General features: G+C 36.4%; 2 protein-coding genes and 1 long non-coding RNA gene across 9 annotated transcripts in view; 2 read left to right on the forward strand and 1 right to left on the reverse strand.

Annotated features, from left to right (window-relative positions):
* The window catches only part of LOC105229112 (sodium channel protein 60E), a 292,253-nt gene that overhangs the window by 36,796 nt on the left and 236,429 nt on the right, over positions 1–19,028 (reverse strand). For all 4 annotated transcript variants that reach the window (XM_049453420.1, XM_049453418.1, XM_049453419.1 and 1 more), the window contains exons 4-10: positions 3,740–3,948; positions 3,337–3,664; positions 3,191–3,273; positions 2,803–3,022; positions 2,603–2,737; positions 2,314–2,535; positions 1,672–2,248 (exon numbers count right to left, since the gene is read on the reverse strand). In XM_049453420.1, the coding sequence (XP_049309377.1) occupies positions 1,672–2,248; positions 2,314–2,535; positions 2,603–2,737; positions 2,803–3,022; positions 3,191–3,273; positions 3,337–3,664; positions 3,740–3,948 (1,774 nt within the window). The remainder of the gene's footprint in view (positions 1–1,671; positions 2,249–2,313; positions 2,536–2,602; positions 2,738–2,802; positions 3,023–3,190; positions 3,274–3,336; positions 3,665–3,739; positions 3,949–19,028) is intronic.
* Positions 4,188–4,907, forward strand: LOC105229110 (uncharacterized). Its single transcript, XR_852704.3, has 3 exons — positions 4,188–4,306; positions 4,578–4,666; positions 4,746–4,907. It is a non-coding gene; the product is annotated as an uncharacterized LOC105229110 (long non-coding RNA).
* The window catches only part of LOC105229111 (mitochondrial thiamine pyrophosphate carrier), a 136,732-nt gene continuing 124,323 nt past the window's right edge, over positions 6,620–19,028 (forward strand). The window contains exons 1-2 of one of the 4 annotated variants that reach the window (XM_029551499.2): positions 7,075–7,861; positions 7,931–8,022. The gene's annotated coding sequence lies outside the window, so the exon portion shown is untranslated. Of the gene's footprint in view, positions 7,042–7,074; positions 7,862–7,930; positions 8,023–19,028 lie in introns of those variants that run through there. The other 3 variants (XR_007422399.1, XM_049453472.1, XM_011209200.4) reach the window with 3 other exon arrangements.

The raw sequence follows: 19,028 nt of genomic DNA on the forward strand, positions 1-19,028 counted from the left end.
TTTATGCTCAGTACCATCTGATCAAATTTGACCCGGATTGGAAAAAAAATTATTTTCAAATATTTTAATACAAATCTGCATTATCGCCTTCAAAATTGGCGCCTTTTGAGAATATATAAGCATGCCAACTCATAATCCAACATAATCTGTTGGACAGTTTCAACGTCGTATTCATAAATTCAGGTCTCGTCATCGTCGAGTCGAGCTTTAACCGCGTAAGCGGTGTCTATGCCGATAAAGAAGAAACGAATAGCTTCATCGCGCTACATACCCAAAACCCTAGCCACTACAACAGAGGTAATTCTAGACTTCACTCCCCTCCATATTGTTTTGGAGATGGCAGCAATAAGGTTCAAGGTAAGAACAAGGCAAACGCTCTGAAACAGCGTGCTATTGGAGAGAGTCTACGGTTGGCACTGCTTCCTAGAGATGACATTACCTAGAAAAATTGCTTTGAAAAGGAGTATAAAGTCTCACGAGGCTGCAAAAGGGAATGAGAGCACTCTACCCTTAAGGAACACTTTCGTAGGAGCACAATTCAATGGAATATAGACGGCTCGAAAACGGCAGGTGGTATTTTCAAGCTGAGGTCTATGTGGTTAGCAGATGGACAGAGATTATTCTAGCGATGAACTAACAGCGGAAACCATTTGTCATCCTCAGTGATAGTCTAGCTGTACTTTTGACAATCTAGTCCGTTGAAAACAAATGAAAAATGGTACTAGAGAGTATAGAAATGCTTAACAAGGTTGCCACTCAAAACAATATTATACCACCATGGATCCCTGGGCAAAGAGGCATCAATAGAAATGAGCTAGCCGATCTCCTGGCGAAAGAAGCTGCGGCAGACAGTGCGATACGACCGGAGCTTAATCTAAAACTTAACGATCCAAAAGAGGCTAGATCATCCTAGTACAGTCCTTGGCCGCATAAAACCGGGGTCACGCCTCCCTCTATGGTCCGACACCGTCGAAACAGCACGTTTCCTGGGTCTACCGTTGGATGACCTCGACTACAACTTATCTGAACCTTAGAGCGGGGACCAGAGAACTGTTACAAAAACATACGACCGGAACGAAAGGAGTTACGGAAAGAGAAAAGGGACAGTACAAAACGCTGGCAAGAGGTGTCTGGGTTTCGAAAGACGAGGCTGTTCCTGGAAGATTTCGGTACAAAAAGGTTCAAGAAACTAAACGTTCTTCCCAGAAATACAGTTCACGGCAGGCTTCGGTGTCATCTGCACAAGTTAGCGTGGTGTTCCAGGGATCAGAGTTGCTTCTGCGACCAAAGAGCAGAAACACCATAACATAAACTCTCTACTAAGACTCTTTGATTAGACTGGGTTAAACGAAGTGTTGTAATAACCGGAGAGTACACATTAGACCACGGGTTGCAGTGAATTCTTCGAATTTCAAATCTATCTATCCAAAACATCAACCAAAATATGTTAAGTCAATCCATAAGAGTTGTTGAGATCCTCTACTGTCTCGAAAGTTTTAAAGCACTGTTTCATGAAAAATGTTATTGTTATTAACAGAGCTGAATGGTCGACTCGCAATAATGAAGCCAGTTCGACTCATATTTGATCCGAAGATCCAAAATCATTATATAATACTTTTATATAACGTATTTTTTTTTTTTAATTTAGTATACAATCATTCATTCACTCACCAATCACCACAATTTCCGAGGAGAATTCCTGATGCAGCGCATAAATGTTATGCTTCTTAATGCGCGCAATGTTGCCATTGCACTTGATGAGCCGAACCTCGCGCGGCGACAGAGCCAACGTCACCGAGGTCAACTCATTTGGCAGCTCCACTGTAGATACATTGACCATTTCGGTGCCGACCTCCTGCTCCTCATGATCATCCACCACACCGGAATCATCTTGTGATGACTCGCGATTCACACCACTCGAATTGGAGCTGGCCTGACGGCTGCCAGGCAGCAATTGTCCTTTATAATCGGATGGATATAACATATTGGGATTTTTATTGCCATCTTCTTGGAAGCAAATACGTGTGCGAGCAGTCTGCGCCTCTTTCGGTGTTAGCGCTTGTGGTGTTGGTTGTGATTGTTGTTGTTCCTTTAATTGTTGTTGTTGTGCATTGGGTGTTGGCAGCAGTTGTTGTTGTTGCTGCTGCTGTGGGGTTGTGGTGAGCTGCAATTGCAGCTGTTTGGGACGTTCAGCATTGCTGTGGCGTGGACTGGGACCTGGGCTGGGCGTAACGGATCTACTTTTATTCTGCGAAATTGTGTAAAATATGTGTAAATATAAAAAATTAGTTCCAGAAAGTTGTCTCAATATACTTGGCCATTTCCGTTGCTATCGTTATTGTTGTTGGCACCGTCTTTTCCACCTTTGACCTTTTTTCGGCGTGTCTTCTTTTTGCTATACGACGCTAGCAGCACACCCTTACGCGAATCGATCTTCTTTTTATTGTTCTTATTTAATTTTTTTACATTTAAAACGGACGGGTCGAAGCTAAATGTTGAATCATCGCGATGATCCAATAAGTCTTTCTTGCGTTCCTAAAGAATATATTAAAAAAAATAGATTTTTAAATAAATATCCGAAAGTTGGGTTATGGCAACTCACTTCGTTTGTGATTTCGGCTTCTTCCTCGTAACTTAGTGCAACTACGGCTAACATTAGATTAATTAAATAAAATGAGCCAAAAAACACAACCACGGTAAAAAATGACACACTCATGGGACCAGATGTGGCCAATACCTGTAAAAATAATTTTCATAAAATATAAAATAATAATTATTTTAAATATCCACAATGATGCTCACCATATTGTACACGTTCTCCCAATAGTCCAGTGTAATCAACTGGAAAGTTGTTAGCATGGACCACATAAAGTTATCGAAATTCGTATAACCATGATTCGGGTTCTCACCCACGCAAAGGCAAGTGTAATCCGTAGGGCAGTGGCGAGCGCCAGTCAAATTGCCGCAAAGCATTGGCATTTCCTCGTCGTCGTACAGCCAGTTGTCGGTGTCGTTGATCCAGCTGATAAGAACACATGACAAAAAGCAGGGGTTAGTTAGGGGCTTTTCAAAAAAATTTCAAAAAATCTTTTTTTTTATTTTTGCATTTTCCTAAGTTTAATATCTTGGACATATTCTTTAAAAAAATTTAAGTAAATCTTACTCATTTTATTCATAATTCATTACCCACCTGCGCCACTCCAAGTCTGTGGTATTAACCCAATCGTCTGGAAGATTTCTCACACACTTATTTCTCAATTCACCCATATAAACCTATTGCGTAGAAATATAATTTAATATTCCGCACTAAAAATTATACCGTTACTTTGTACACACCTGTAGTGCGAATAGTGCAAAGACCATTAAGCAAAAAATGGTTAATGTCATGACCTCGGCCAATTGGCGGAATGAGTGCAAAAGTGCATTGATGATAGTCTTTAGTCCTGGCATTATTGAAACAGTCTTTAGGGCGCGCAACACGCGAAATGTACGTAAACCGGCCAGATTGCCCACCTCCATGCCGATAGTGGCATAACCACTCGTTATTACAACAAAGTCCAGCCAATTCCATGGATTGCGCAGATAGGTGTACTTGTTGAGTAGGAAGCCTTTGGCAACGATTTTTATTACCATTTCAATGGAGTAAATTGCTAGGAAGATGTATCTGCAAACAGGAAGAGGATATGTATCAATATTATATATATGCTGTGGAGGTTATGTTTTGCTTTACGAAACTTACTCGGCCTCTTCCACCGTCTCGGTCATAGCTAAAAAAATGCAGTTGAATAGAATTGTAGCCATGACGCAGTAGTCGAAGAATTGATTCGTTGCTATGTAGACGCAGACGCGGCGTGCTGTACTCCATGGATGGAAAAGGAAGAGACTTTTCGTGCCGGTGAAGCGGTGTATGTAGTTTTTCCGAAATCGTTTGGAGACTACACAGAATGTCTGCAATGAAATAAATAATTATATTAAACATGTGTAGAAATACGTTGTAAATTCTTAAAAATTAAACTAATTAAAACTCTAGAATTGAACGTTTAATAATAGGACGCTTAACCGTGCGCTCAAATTGGTAAAGTCTGGCGGGCGTTTAGTGTAACTAATATCCTGTCAGCAAATGCTCTACTCTGCGACATCTAGTGGCGTTACGAAAAATACAACCCTGCAGAATTCAGCGCATGCGTTTTGTGAGCCAAATGTTGGCAGCGCTGCTCACAAAAAGTTGTCTTGCGAATGAAGTTCCGTTCATCTTTCTTTCGTTCTTTAACCGTCTTCGTGTGAAGAAAGAAAAATGAGAGCTAAGGTAATTTTCCCATAAAAGTGTACAAAGTGCTCAAAATATATGTAAAAATAATTAAACCAACAATTGGAATTTGATGTTTGCAAAGTGTTAAAATGCTTATTTAATATCAAAGAACTTCAAAATACTTTTTATATTATTTTAAAGACATTTTCGTGCGGCCGGCCGCCATTGCTGTAGATTTCGGTATACACACGTGGTTGAATTGACAATTTTGCTGAAAATTTCTTGCAATTTGTGAATTTTTCTAATTTTGTTTTTTTTTGTATTATAGTGGCGTAAGAAGCGTATGCGGAGGTTGAAGCGTAAACGCAGGAAGATGCGCGCAAGGTCCAAGTAAACTCGCTGACGGCATTGAAGAATGTAAGTATTCGTCAAGACAGCGTGAAGCGCTAGCGCTCCAAACGACTTGGAACTAATTCTCATTTCATTTTTGTTGCAGGTTTTTTACACGCTTCAACCTGACATCCCATTAAAAAGCTTCAAGTAAAAATTCGCTACCAAATTTTTGGGCGCGTTTCGGAAAGTTTACATTAAAGTGTAAATTGTTTGAAATAAAGAATTTCTTTAAATTTTTGCTGGAGGTGAAAAAATTATAAAACAAGTGATTTTTTATTTGCAATGGAAGGTGGACTTAGTGATATGCTGCATATAATATGTGGATTTTAGAATTACTTAGTTAAAACATTTGTTCAAATAGTATACCACGTTTTAAGCATAACCTCAAACAACAGTGTGACAAGTCGAATAGTAGTTGTTGGTGTGAAAGGCGTTCACAGATGAAAAGCATGTGTTAGACAATTGGATATGCAGTTTTTATGTTTAGCAGTTTAAAAGTTACATTATTTGTTTCATTATTAGAGAAAAGGTGATTTTTGTAGCAATTAGTTCAATCTTTCTGCTTTAAATTGAACGAAACGACGGTCTTTTGTATTTGGAAATGCAGGAATTAACTGGTATTTGCGATAGTAACTGGATTTTCTCAATCTTGTAGGGAAATTCTAATATTTGGGACATCTGTCCCAATAGTATTGGAAGTAATAATTAAGTTGTGGAGGACAAGTTTTAAAATTTGCCTGTTACCAAAGTCGACATAGGAAAACATGTTAACCAGTTGAGGTTCTGATGGCATAGGGTTTGTTAAGCAATAAGTTGACAATTTTGTTTAGTTATTGTGTTCTTACATTCTCAGGGCATATATTAAAGCAATTAAAGTCAATGCCCGATAGCCCTAATTGGACGGAATAGTCAATAGGTATTTGGATTGTTAGAAATTTGGAATTGAAATGTAGCTCTATTTCGTTAGTAGTTTTTATATATTTTGAAAGAAATTGTAATTTAGGGTCCGAGTTAGGAAATTAGCTTAATGAATGGTTGGGCATCGGTTTAAGAAATGTTCTCAAGTATTAGAATTATTCCAAGAGGTGTAAACTCAATGTAAGTAATAAATAAATAGTTTTAATATGCGTACAGAACTTGCAAAATAAACTGCAATCAAAAAATTCTTCACACTGTTGTAGTTATGTACACTATTCGGTTGGAAACAAACAAATTTTACAAGAAACAAAATAAAATGGATTGGTGAATTTTAAGCGATCTAATTAATGTATAAATATTTGGAAACATTGAGTTTCCTTCAAATTAGCTTTGTATGCATTTTACAGCTTCAATACACATTCATCAAGTAGGTTAGGTTTGGTTGAATAAGTCCCGGCACATGTATTTCAAAATTTTAAAAAGATCTTGGAACAATAGCAAATTTGTAATTTAAAAAAATGAATCACATAAATTTTCTTTTCTACTTGCGCATTCAACCAGAGAACATAAAATGATTTTATAGTTCAATTGTTATAAAATCATTTCCAAACATCGAAATACAAGGGCCGCGATTTATTCAACTAAATGAGGAATATATAAAACAACAACGAAGGCCAAAGCAGCCAGTTCTTTTAGTTTCCTATTCTGTTTGTATTTTTTACAGGTCATATTTAAATAAATAAATAAATTGTTCTTTATGTTCTCTAGTTCAACATGCTGCCATGTTTGAATGTTTGGAACGTACTTCAGGGATGATATTAATAAGAATGATTTCCGGTTATATAAGCTCAATTGTAAAGTTAGAACAATTAGCGTAGTTTTTTTGTTTTCATTAATAAAAACCTGCTAAGTTATCAGTATAAAAGTATTGAGTAAAACTTAGCAGAAATGAACATGCAATATGTATTAATTTTTATGTGTACTTCATTTCAACGGCGAAATAGTTTTTATTGTTATAGCTTTATAATTCACTAAAAATGACAGTCATGTGATGCTGTTTGAATTTCGTCGATTCAGTGTCGTGTCAGATATCAAATATTTCTGTGTTTACTAAATATATTAGTTTTAAATCTTAACAAAGATAAAATAAGCTTTCGTTCAAAATTTTAAATATACTAATTAAACTTAAAGATAATTTGAACTTGAAAGCACTTTGACATATTAAAACAATTGACATAAATTTCTAGTCTTTACATCTGGCAAAGCTTTCAGTGTCGGCAACATCTGGCTTCGAGTTTCGAACACCCCTCCTATTGTTTACATTCGTTTCGCCGCGTCGTTTGCTATCGTATGGAAAAAGTAGCTTATAGCGTGGTCAACAAGAATATTTGTACATTTTGCGGTAATTGTGTAACAGAAAAAATTGCGAATTATGCAATTTTGAGACAAAATTTGTGGTATTATAATAAAATAATAATTTGGTGAGTGAAATTATAGTTTGAATATTCGCAAAAATGCGGTATAATTATCATTTTGTTAAATGTATAAAATTCTTATTGGAATGAGCTTACGGTTATCGGAGTGCGAGTGCTTATTCTTGTTGTTGCGCCAAACGATGCTTTGCGGTTAAAGCGTGTATTTTGTGCATATCAAACTGTGCGTGAATGTGCTAATTTTAAATGAAGATGCCAACTTATTATACATTTATGCATGTGTATAATAAACTGCTTGAAAAGCCTGCAATTTAATGAAATTCTGCAAATAATTTTGCAAAATGGTGCTTTCCCAGCACTTTCAATTGGTGTTCTAATAAGAATTCGAACTTATTATTATAATGAAAAAGTTCTATGGTTTGTCTGGTGATATTAGAATTTAAATAATCAAGGACGTATCAAATAATATTAATACACAAAATATATGCGCTCTAATTTTATTGAAATGACCACAGCTGTACATTTTTTTGTTGCGCATTCTTTCGAAGTTTTCTGCTTTTGCTGATGTGACTTCGAAATATTCTTGCTTTTAGCTTTTTGATACGACGTTCCAATTCGCTCAGCCGGTCAAGTTAGCCTACCAAATACATAACTTGTTTACCTACTACAAATACCGGCTGTTGTCTTTGTTGTTGTTTATTGTACATACATATCTAGACGTGTATAATTTTTCTTTTGTTTGCCAAGAGTGGTTGGAAATTGATTACAATTTTTTGTGGCGCTACCTTGCGTAGTACAAAATTGTTTATATTGGTTCACTGTCAAGATTAGGTAGATGCCTTAGCAATTATCTTTAACTGATTACAAAGTAAGTCGCATGGAACTGATACATTACAAAAATAACAATTGTATTTACTTGCTAAACATCAACAAATAGGTAAAAAATAATAATTTGACTACGTGACGCTACTCTTATACAAATTAGAAGGCCTACCGTAGCGGAAGTTAGATTTTTCTTGTGGAAATTTTGTAAGTGCTTCTAAGTAATGTATGCATAAATATTGTTATATAAGTTTTGATCTATACCTGTTGATATAATATGATTCAAACCTAATTGTGGTGTTACCAAACATATATTTGAGGAATGAGTACAAAGTAGCACGCATTAAATGTATGTAGCTTATTGTTTAGTTTCTAAATTTGGCAATGTCTGGCTTAAAAAGAGATTTCACAATTGTTTTATGAAACACGTTAGTATTTATTTCAATGAAATTATTCCATTGACCACTCAAACAATTGCCAAGCTGGCCTAATTTTTTGTTTTTGTGCACATGTATTTATGTACATACATACATATTCATATGAAGTAGGTGGTGTATGCACCTGAAAAACAGCTGTTTGGTTGAAATTATTGCTATTGAACTGGTGCTATTAGTAGAAAAAGTTTTAATTGATAACGACAATCAATAATGTTCTTTTGTGTCGTTTTCAGATTTACTTTCAATCACTATTGATAACAATTTTATTTATAAACATATGTACAGTCTACTTTTTATATATTAGGTGAAACACTGCCATTAAATTCATGAGACGCTATCAAAATCTAGAGAGTTTATTAATTTATACAGTATGTGTTTTAATTGGAAAAATACCCAAATTTCGTATGAAAAGTTATAGAAAACTTTATTTTTTTATTTATTAATTGTTATACGTAATATTTCAGTAAGAATGAAATTAGGTCATCACTCAGTACAATGTGTGTGTCTAATCAGAAAGCGCTCAAAATAAAATACAATATCGCTCGAATGCCGTTTGTTTAAATTGTTTAAAGCATTTGTATGCACAAATACTTAAAAATAATTTTAAAGTTTTGTCAAACATATTGCAAACTTGAGTGTGCTTTTCAAAGACAATAAATTTATTAAACACGTTTTTAAATATAATCATAAATCGATTTTATATTTTTTGTTCAAAAACTGGTTAAAAAGGTTACTTAGACCAAAAAGCAAATAATAAACAGTAAAAAATAAATAAACATGGACAATTAGACAACGAATATTCTGTTATGAAAATTAAAAGTATGCAAAAATACGAAAAAAGACTATGTTCCTCTACTTATTAGGAAGCTTGCAATACCAACTATCCCATCCCAAACTATATTAAAATATATAAAAAGATTTAATAAACTCGCCTAAGATGCTTAATTAAAGCCACGTTGCGGCAATCCAAGCTTTATTGGAAATAAAATTATAACAATAAAAGAAGCGCCAGAAAGCAACTGCAATAAATGTCTTGAGACAATAAGCAAAAGCAGAAATTGTCTACATGGAAGAACTTATTAACTTTGTGGTTATAATGTGGTAGGGTAGAGGTGTGGCAAAGTGTTGATAATATCAGCATAGTCGGTTAGTACGCTCATTAAATCTGCCACTGCTACTCTCAGGCAGCTGTGTAGCAGCAAATAGGCGTCAAGTGTATAATAGAATTGCGAAGATAGCATATAATTTTGTATAACTATATAACGGGTGATTTTTTTGAGGTTAGGATTTTCATGCATTAGTATTTGATAGATCACGTGGGATTTCAGACATGGTGTCAAAGAGAAAGATGCTCAGTATGCTTTGACATTTCATCATGAATAGACTTACTAACGAGCAACGCTTGCAAATCATTGAATTTTATTACCAAAATCAGTGTTCGGTTCGAAATGTGTTTTATCGACAAATTTTGTTCAGCGATGAGGCTCATTTCTGGTTGAATGGCTACGTAAATAAGCAAAATTGCCGCATTTGGGGTGAAGAGCAACCAGAAGCCGTTCAAGAACTGCCCATGCATCCCGAAAAATGCACTGTTTGGTGTGGTTTGTACGCCGGTGGAATCATTGGACCGTATTTTTTCAAAGATGCTGTTGGACGCAACGTTACGGTGAATGGCGATCGCTATCGTTCGATGCTAACAAACTTTTTGTTGCCAAAAATGGAAGAACTGAACTTGGTTGACATGTGGTTTCAACAAGATGGCGCTACATGCCACACAGCTCGCGATTCTATGGCCATTTTGAGGGAAAACTTCGGACAACAATTCATCTCAAGAAATGGACCCGTAAGTTGGCCACCAAGATCATGCGATTTAACGCCTTTAGACTATTTTTTGTGGGGCTACGTCAAGTCTAAAGTCTACAGAAATAAGCCAGCAACTATTCCAGCTTTGGAAGACAACATTTCCGAAGAAATTCGGGCTATTCCGGCCGAAATGCTCGAAAAAGTTGCCCAAAATTGGACTTTCCGAATGGACCACCTAAGACGCAGCCGCGGTCAACATTTAAATGAAATTATCTTCAAAAAGTAAATGTCATGAACCAATCTAACGTTTCAAATAAAGAACCGATGAGATTTTGCAAATTTTATGCGTTTTTTTTTTTAAAAAAAGTTATCAAGCTCTTAAAAAATCACCCTTTATTTTCTAAGGAAAATAGCGCATAACACTAGGCAGTTTGCCTTTGTTGACATTAAACTTGGACACATCTTGCAAGCTTGTATATATTTTGTCACTTAAGTACCCACTTAAGTAGGTTGTGTGTTTGTTGAAAAAAAACTTTTATCCGAAGTGTGAAAATTGAGTTCAGCAGCATATAAAAAACGCGCGCAGTGGCTGTGACTATTGTTTGTTAGACAACAAAAGCAATTGTTTCGCCAACTATGAAAAAAGGAATAAACAATCACGGATCACCGAAGCTGTAATACTGTACAGAAATATTATAAATAAAATAAAAAATCTGGTTTTGTTCTGAAAGTTTGTATGGCAGCTGCATACGATTTTTTTTATAAAAAAAAATTCCATACAAAGATTTGCATTAAATCGATCAGTTTGTATGGTAGCTATATGCTATATTCATCTGATATGAATAATATATTTTGACATTATAGCTTTGCCTGATACAATAATCTATGCCAAATTTCGTGAAGATATCCTGCCATATAAAAAAATTTTCCATACAAGGACTTAATTTTGGTCGGTCAGTTTGTATGGCAGCTTTATCCTATAATGGTCCGATATTATCTGTTCTGACAAATAAGCAGTTACTTGGGAAGAAAAAGACATACACAAAATTTAAGGTCGAAAACTCAAAAACTAAGGGGCTTGTTGGCGCATATACATACATACATATGTACCTTCTGCATGCTACCAACTACTTTGTCTAGTAAGCGCTTTAATGGCGTAAGTATTGCGCGTCCTTGAAAGTGCTATTCTTCTTGCCATATCATGATACATTCCTTTTTTCATTTTCATTTTAATATCTATTTTCATTTCAACTTTACATTTTGCAAACTGTATGCCTATTTATTATTAGCATTGCATACTTGAGGGCGCGAAAGGGCGTTTACCAACAAATGAAGGCGAAAATGTTTATTGCGGGATTTTCAAAGCATTGCAACAAACCAGCGCAATTTCTAATGAAAGTGAAAGCCACTATTTTGCAAATGTTTGTGTGTATGTTTCAAAGTGTAAGCAAACCGCTTGTCATGTTGGGCGGAAATTAAAGCGTTTATGACGCAGCAAATTCCGTCGTCTAACTGCCTGCCAGGCTTTTACAAACTCAGTGTGGCGTACTAACTACCTTTACACCGCCTCTCTCATTCCATCATTTGCCTATTTTCCACTTAACCTTTTAAACTTTCACTTTATTTTATAAATCAAAAAGCTTTTTTTTTTCATTGTTGTTTTTACCGTTGCGTTGCCTGTTATCCTTTTGAAATTTCCTCTCGCTCCTTTGGCAGTTCGTTAGCGCGTTGCCCTTTGTTTCTATTTGTTGCTGTAAATTTATGTTAAGTTATCTTAATGCCATAAATGCTAGCAAAAGCGGTTCATTTCCGTTTCGCAGCTGCCATTTTGCCGCCTACGTCGTCGCGTTCTTCACATCTCTCCAAAGTCGCGGTTGCCTATTTATATTTGCCACTCACATTGTTGTCTATTGCGGCGCGCTTTGCCAGTCAAAAGCACAACCCATTTCCACTGGCATTTTGCCTGATTTACTTTTAATGGCAGCGTGATAAAAAGTTATTTGCATACTTTGAGGCTTCTTACCTTCCAATATCTAGGCACCTTTTCACATTGCACAAATTTACTCATTCATTTGTGTGTTAGGTGCCTCAGCATGACATCTTTTTATGATGAGACACTTTTTTTAGACACAATTTTATTAATCGAAACATGGAATATTGGCTTCGTATGCACTCCATTTTTATACCCAGTGTCTTAACTTCGCTCAGTCGTACCAAAAGTGACCAAAAAATTTGAATAAATCATCCAATGAAAATAATTAAAGTTTTGCACTGCGATCTATGGTCTATTGTGCTCTTTTCTATATCTCATATGGTCACAAAGGTTCGGCACTTTGAATAATTCCAGAAACTTGCTGGGCGCGATGGAGGTGATGTGATCCCTGTCGACGTAAATGGATCCCAAAGCCTTGAGCCTGCTTCTACAAATTGCTAGGCTATCAATAATCAGGTGTCCAGGAGTTTCCGGTTCCATGTCGCAAAACCGGCAATTTGTGCAAGAGATTAGATCCATGTTAGACAAGTTTTTCTTGAGAACTGTGTGGAACTGTTTCCTTTGCATTTGAGTCTACGTAACTGAAACGAACCCGGATTTTATTCTGCAAAGGTAGTATTCACTAAACCATCAAAACATTACACGTATAACCCGATAGTTTCTGTAACGGAGAACTGGATCTCAGGCAATTTGACTGATCATTCCAAATATCTAGACTTGTGAGATCGAAAATGAACTCTGCAAACGCTGGTCAACAACCAGAACTTGTGCAACCTGACCCAGATTCTCCTCTCATTTCGCCGCAATAGAAAGTGTTCTGACTGGACACTGTTTAATAGGTTCAACCGTGGTGCGACTAAATATTATGTCGGACGTCTTTGCCAAAGCTGTATGTTGGAAGACGAGGTGGCATCATCTTGTCACTTTCTACTCTATTACCCGGCCTTTGTCAGACTCTGCTTGTATTATTTTGATAGACACACGTTCGGCAACCTAGCGAAGCGGATGGGAACTGTCTTTTTGTGGTAAACTCAAAATGCTTCGTCCTTTAGGGACTTTATGGGTAACACAAAAAACCAACAACTGCCCGAGTGATATCCGTTAATAAGGTGAAATCCACGGCCTAACCTAACCTAACCTAAACTAAATTTCTTGTTTAATGTCATTGAGACTTTTGTAGACTTGTCTAACGATGTACAGTTGGTGGATATTTCAAACTATCTTACATTGTTCTTTCAGTAATAATTTTAAGTCACATAAATTCTTCGAATAGCTTTCTAATAAAAACCCCTGTTTCCCCATTTTTACAGTATTTAGCTCTATCCCACCAAAAACTGTATGAGACGCAGTCCAAAACACCAAAACCTGTTCATAAATACCCATACGCTCGTTATGCGCGGGTTTTCAAATATTTTCCCACCTATAAACAATCTTCAGAGCCGTAAGCTTATCATGCGACATATTAATCGCTAAACATAACCATTGCTTCTTATCAGCTTTCTGTGTTTTTGACATTTTAACTAGTCAAACGTCATGTAACTGTAAATAGCAACGGCTTCCCCCAACAACAAAGTCAACGGCAGCGTTCCGCCATCAACTCTTATCATTGCCATCATTATCCGCATCATGGCATCGTGTTAGCGCGTTATAGTACTACCGTTATTATATGGTTCTCTGCTCTGCTGTCTGTTCTGTGTGCTCCTACGACGAGTATAAACAAAGTAAATTTATTTATTCATTTTCGTTCATGTTTTCATTTTTATTAGGCCTCATTATTTTTATGTCTGTTCCTTCCCTCTTCCGATGGCTAAATGGTTTTCGCGGTCTTCATTAAATTCTGCTTTTGCTTTTAACTGTTCCTTAGTGTTTTCGGTGCCCCCTTTTTGATTCCCCTTTTTATCTGCATTTGCCACTTTGCTTGTTTCTTTTGGCTTCTCAATTACTTTGTTTGGTGTCATAATTACATTAATTATTTGCTTAATAAATATTTATGGTAATATTAGCAAATTTGGTAGCAAATTTTATTTTATATTTCGATAACAGATAATTTAGGGTTGCCTTGAAGATTGTTTGCTCATTTTGTATGGGTTTCTTTAGAAAACTAACATCGATGTGTTCCCGTGTGAGTTCTTCATAAAATTTGATCTTGGAACATCCTTGTCATAAGCTTCGACTGTGATGGCATTTAGTGCATCAAATTTCGGCTCATTTTTGGAGCTCCATTCGTTAAATTGTTGTACAGTTTCGACGTTATAATCATAGACCCACGCCTCATCACCAGTAATGAAGCTTTAGATGAATGCAGAGGCGTTAGTTATGTTGTAAGTCATCTCTTTTGCGAACTCTACTCGACGTCGTATTTTGCATTATCACGTTCCATACCCAAAACATTATCTAATCTGTAGGTTTTTTTTATGCTGCCCATAACATCCCCTTGCGGTCTTCCATTTAGTTGTTGTTGTAACAGGTACCTAATCCCGGTTAGGATGGCCAGTATCATGCGGTGTCAAAGGCTTTTGATAAGTCCAAAGCTACGAGGATCGTCCTCTCGCAGAGTGGTTTCTGGTTAAGGCCATGAACTATCCTGACGTTTATGATACTAAGTGCTATGGTGATACTGTGCACTTTCTGAAAGCCATGCTGGTGGGTTGCTAAGCTCAGGTGGTGTGTGAAGGTCGGCTGTAGCAAGGTCTCAAGTGACTACTGGGGAGAGCAGAGTTATCGGACGATAAGACTCCCCTTCATTGGCGGGTTTCCCAGGTTTCAGTAGTGGGACCACTTTTCAGGTTTTCCACACATCGGCTATTTGAAAAGTAGTCAGCGACAGGTTGAGTACCTTTGTGAGATAGCCTACTCCCGTCGAACCTAGATGCTTTAGCATCAGCACGTGAATTCCATCAGAGTCAATGGATTTGGACGACTTTGGTTTGTTGATTACTCATAAGTCCAAAGCTTATTCACACCGGTGTAGAGTGTACAGGACTTCGAGTGCTCTATCCATTTGGTCCGCTTGTGTTGGTTTACCATTTGCCGAATCTCCAAATTGAGATCCGTTATTTGGGGATCACAGTCATCCACTTAATCCATCGTCTACGGTGCTCATATGACCTCTACAAACAACTTCATCAGATTCAGAGCCTGGACAAAACTCATCAGATCACTTGTTGGGATAACCCTAATATTTTTTTCATCACACATTTTTTATAATTGAAAGTCTTTTTTATCCAGTTTTTTAATAACAAATCTGTTCAAAATCCTCAAGCTATCTCTCAGCTGTGTGTTCAAGGTTGGGTCTATGACTTGTGGTGATTGAAACAATACGAATTTTGCAATCCTGGGTGTTTGAAGTTTTTTTGATTCTTTGATGAGTGAATAATTAGTGAGGTTACGTTGAGTTCTGTGTTTGATCGTCATTCGTAACGTACTTCCTTTCAAGAAAGTTAGCAAAAACGCATCACCCTTTATCTCACTAAAAAGTTTATTAAACTTCCCACTTTTAATTTTGGCATACCTAACCTAACTTCTAAAAAATTTGCTAACAAATACATAACTAATTTCCAATTCAATGACCACAAACTCACTCACACTTCACGAAGAAACCGTTATGTAGATATGTACCACAAATATTTACAATCTCGCTTAGTACTTTGTAAACAAGTGGCAACCACTGGACAGAAATTTAATATCTGTGAGCACTACTCGAAAAAATTCACGCAAAAAATGCGTAAAAGGATAACTAAATTACAGTTACACAGCAAAAGAAATGAGAAAACAAATGTCGAAACAGCAGGAATTTAATAATGGCGAGTGGAAACAACAAAACAATTAATTTCATGCATTTTAATTTCACAATGCGCACATAAATCTTCCACTATCTGCTGCCGCGGAGCGTGCGCTGGACCGTAAAAAGGATAAAAGAAAGAAGGTTAGCAGCAAAAAGCAGACGGAACAAGATGTATGGGAATTAGGTGAAATAAAAACAAGCACAGAGTAAGAAAAATATGAGTGAATTAGAAAAACATGAAACACAAAAAAAAAAAAATAAAAGGAAAAAGGTTGAGAATACAAAAATAGGATATATAAGAAAATAATAGAATAAACGCGAAAATAAGAAAAAAACGGAAATAATCAAGATAAAATAAATAGAACAAAATAACAGAAGTGTCAACAAGGTTATTCAAGTAGGAAAAACTAGAAACAACTATATACACTTATGGTCAAAATAAAAGGATCGCTTTATGGAAGTATAAATTTGGTTATATTACTTGGAATACTTCTACAGGAACTATTGATTGTTTTAAGGAAATTATTTTTGCCAACGGTTAAATAAAAAATAAACGCTAAAAGTCAAGCTATTTGCCGTAGTGCATGAAAAAAGATGGGGTCAGTGTGTCAATTATAATTATACCCTAAACACATACCCCATATTAAGTTTGCCATGAAGTTTGTAACTTTCAGAAAGCAAAGTTGGCTCCCTCTAAAAAATTAAATATATGAAAGATCAGCGTGATGAGCTGAGTTGATTTAGCCTTAGAGATATCGATCTGAAATTTTGCACACGTCCACTTCTCTCCAAGAATTCTCCTTTGTCGGAACCGCCAATATCAGATCACTATAGGATACAGCGGTTATGACATTTTTCTAGTACTTCTGAAAAGTTTGTTTGATGAGAGATATTCTGATGAGAGATATCCCAGCTTTGGCGTATATCCATGGCGGTCTCAAGGTAATTTTCATTCCGAAAGTAGGATTGAAATACTATTCACTGCCGAAATCCTTAGGGATAAATAGTCTCACTTTCTTCCTACAAAAAGTATGAAACATATTATAGATCACGAAATAAGGCCGAAAGCGTCGAAGATCACATCCCTACAAGCGAATCAGCATGTTAAATACTACTCTATATCAGTTAGCCCTGGAATTTTAAAGTGTGTCCAATGAAAGTGTGACAAAAGCACTAAAGAAAAGAAATGTGTCAACATCAGTACGCAGAAGGATAGAGGCCGTACTGCGCATTAGGATAGCTGAGGCCACCGTAGGGGTTAACAATATGGAATCTCATACCGCTATTATGGAGTTTTGTCGATTTTTGATTTGCTAACCAACAGTGGGGTTCGTTGTCAAGGGTACGCGGATGGCATTGTTATATTAGCGAAAGGGAAGTCTCAGAACACTCTCTGTTATATCGTGTAAAGGGGATTCGACCAGGCAAAGGGACGATGCGGCAGAGTTGGTTTGAATAACAAATCTGAATATATGTACCTCTTGTTTTGACAATAACTGTAGCAACAATATGAAGAACAGAGAAACTATGTACCGTTATTATGCCATACAAGTTTAGTTTAGTAAGTGTTTTCATTTGGTTGGAATATGTGCATCCTTTGTAGAGGAGTGGGTGTCTATTTATGCGTGTCTGTGTGTCTATGAATATCTGTAGGCATGTATATGTGTGAGGATGCTCTGTGATTATCCTCTTCATTTCAACTTTGAACACACTTTGTATGCCTGTGCGTCTGTATGTATGTATGTGTGCGTGTGTTTGTATGCACTTCTGACCAAAGTAAAATTGCTCAAGTACGAGCTGGTTGAAGAAAAAGCGTGGAACAAAACAGAAAACAACTTTTTCATTCTCAGCACTTTTAACAGCTTGGCAACATGGCGAGTAATCAAGCGCGAGTGGCAACGAGAGAAAGATTGAATGAAACAAATAGTTGCCAGCAAGTTGTATAGTTTTTATCTGTGTTTGTAGGCACACACACACACATTACTAAATGCCAACAAGAATCTGCAGAAATAACATTGGCTTTGTATTTACTTATTCTTAGTGCTTTGCTGATTTTCATACAAAGTTGTTGTTGTAGCGCATGCTCTCGAGAAACAAAGCAGAGAATTAAAAAAAATAATAAAATGCGAAGAAAACTTTACTCTTATTGCTGCAGTCAAGCGAAATTTAAGCGAGCAAAAACAATAGCGCGTAAGTAGGTGCTGTTGTTCTTGTTGTTGGTTTGGTAGTCGACAAATGGCGTTAAGTAACTTTAACACACACACACACATACAAACTAGCCGGGAAATTAATGTACATATGTATGCATATATATATACTCACATATATGTATGTACCTGTATTAGTGTATGTGTGTTTATATTTATGTTTGTATGTGTATGTGTATTTGCGAATTTATTTATTTGCTCCTCGGTTTAGTTGTGACACCTCAAGCTGTGCAAATTTGTTGTTGTCACTTGACACTAGCTTTTCACACGACCGGTGTACAACAGCAACAACGACAACTTTAACAGCAACAACATCATCTATTGTTTCTATAACAACAATGGAAATTTAAACTTTACTCTGAGCAAAGATAACCGCTTTATTTGTTAGGGCTAATGTGATGTGCTAAGTAAAAGTGAGTACTAATTAGTACAAATTCATTGTTTGAAGTAAAAGTAAAAATGGTTGGAAAGGAAAGCGAAAGTGTTACTAGGACAACTTAGTGTGCCAATTATATAATCACATTAAAGTCGAGTAAAGTCTAGTAGTTTGAGCCTTTTCATTTCCTTTGGCTTAGTTAATGGTCTCTAAGCGCATATTAATTATTTTCAATATGTGTTACTGTGGGCAAAAAATAGTAAAATTTTTTAACTATGCTTAAGACCCGGGTACAGTCGATCAATCGGCCGAATATCGCGGCAAATTTAAGCCGAAGTCGAAAAAAACACGTCAAAGAAGGTCAAAAATCAAGGTTATGTTGATAGTTTTCTTAGACTATCGAGGTGTGGTGCACTCCGAATTTCTTCCTACCAGCCGAATTGTCAACAATGAATACTTTTTGAGTGTTATGCGTCGTTTTCGAGAAGCTATTCTTAAAAAAAGGCTAGAATTATGGGCCGACAACTCTTGGTTTTTACACAAAAATAAGTCATCGTCCGGTGCTACTTTGATTCTTTCTGAGTTTCTCGCCAAATTGTCAACCAAAATCATG

This window comes from Bactrocera dorsalis, chromosome 3 (assembly GCF_023373825.1).
Source record: "Bactrocera dorsalis isolate Fly_Bdor chromosome 3, ASM2337382v1, whole genome shotgun sequence".
NCBI lineage: Eukaryota > Metazoa > Arthropoda > Insecta > Diptera > Tephritidae > Bactrocera > Bactrocera dorsalis.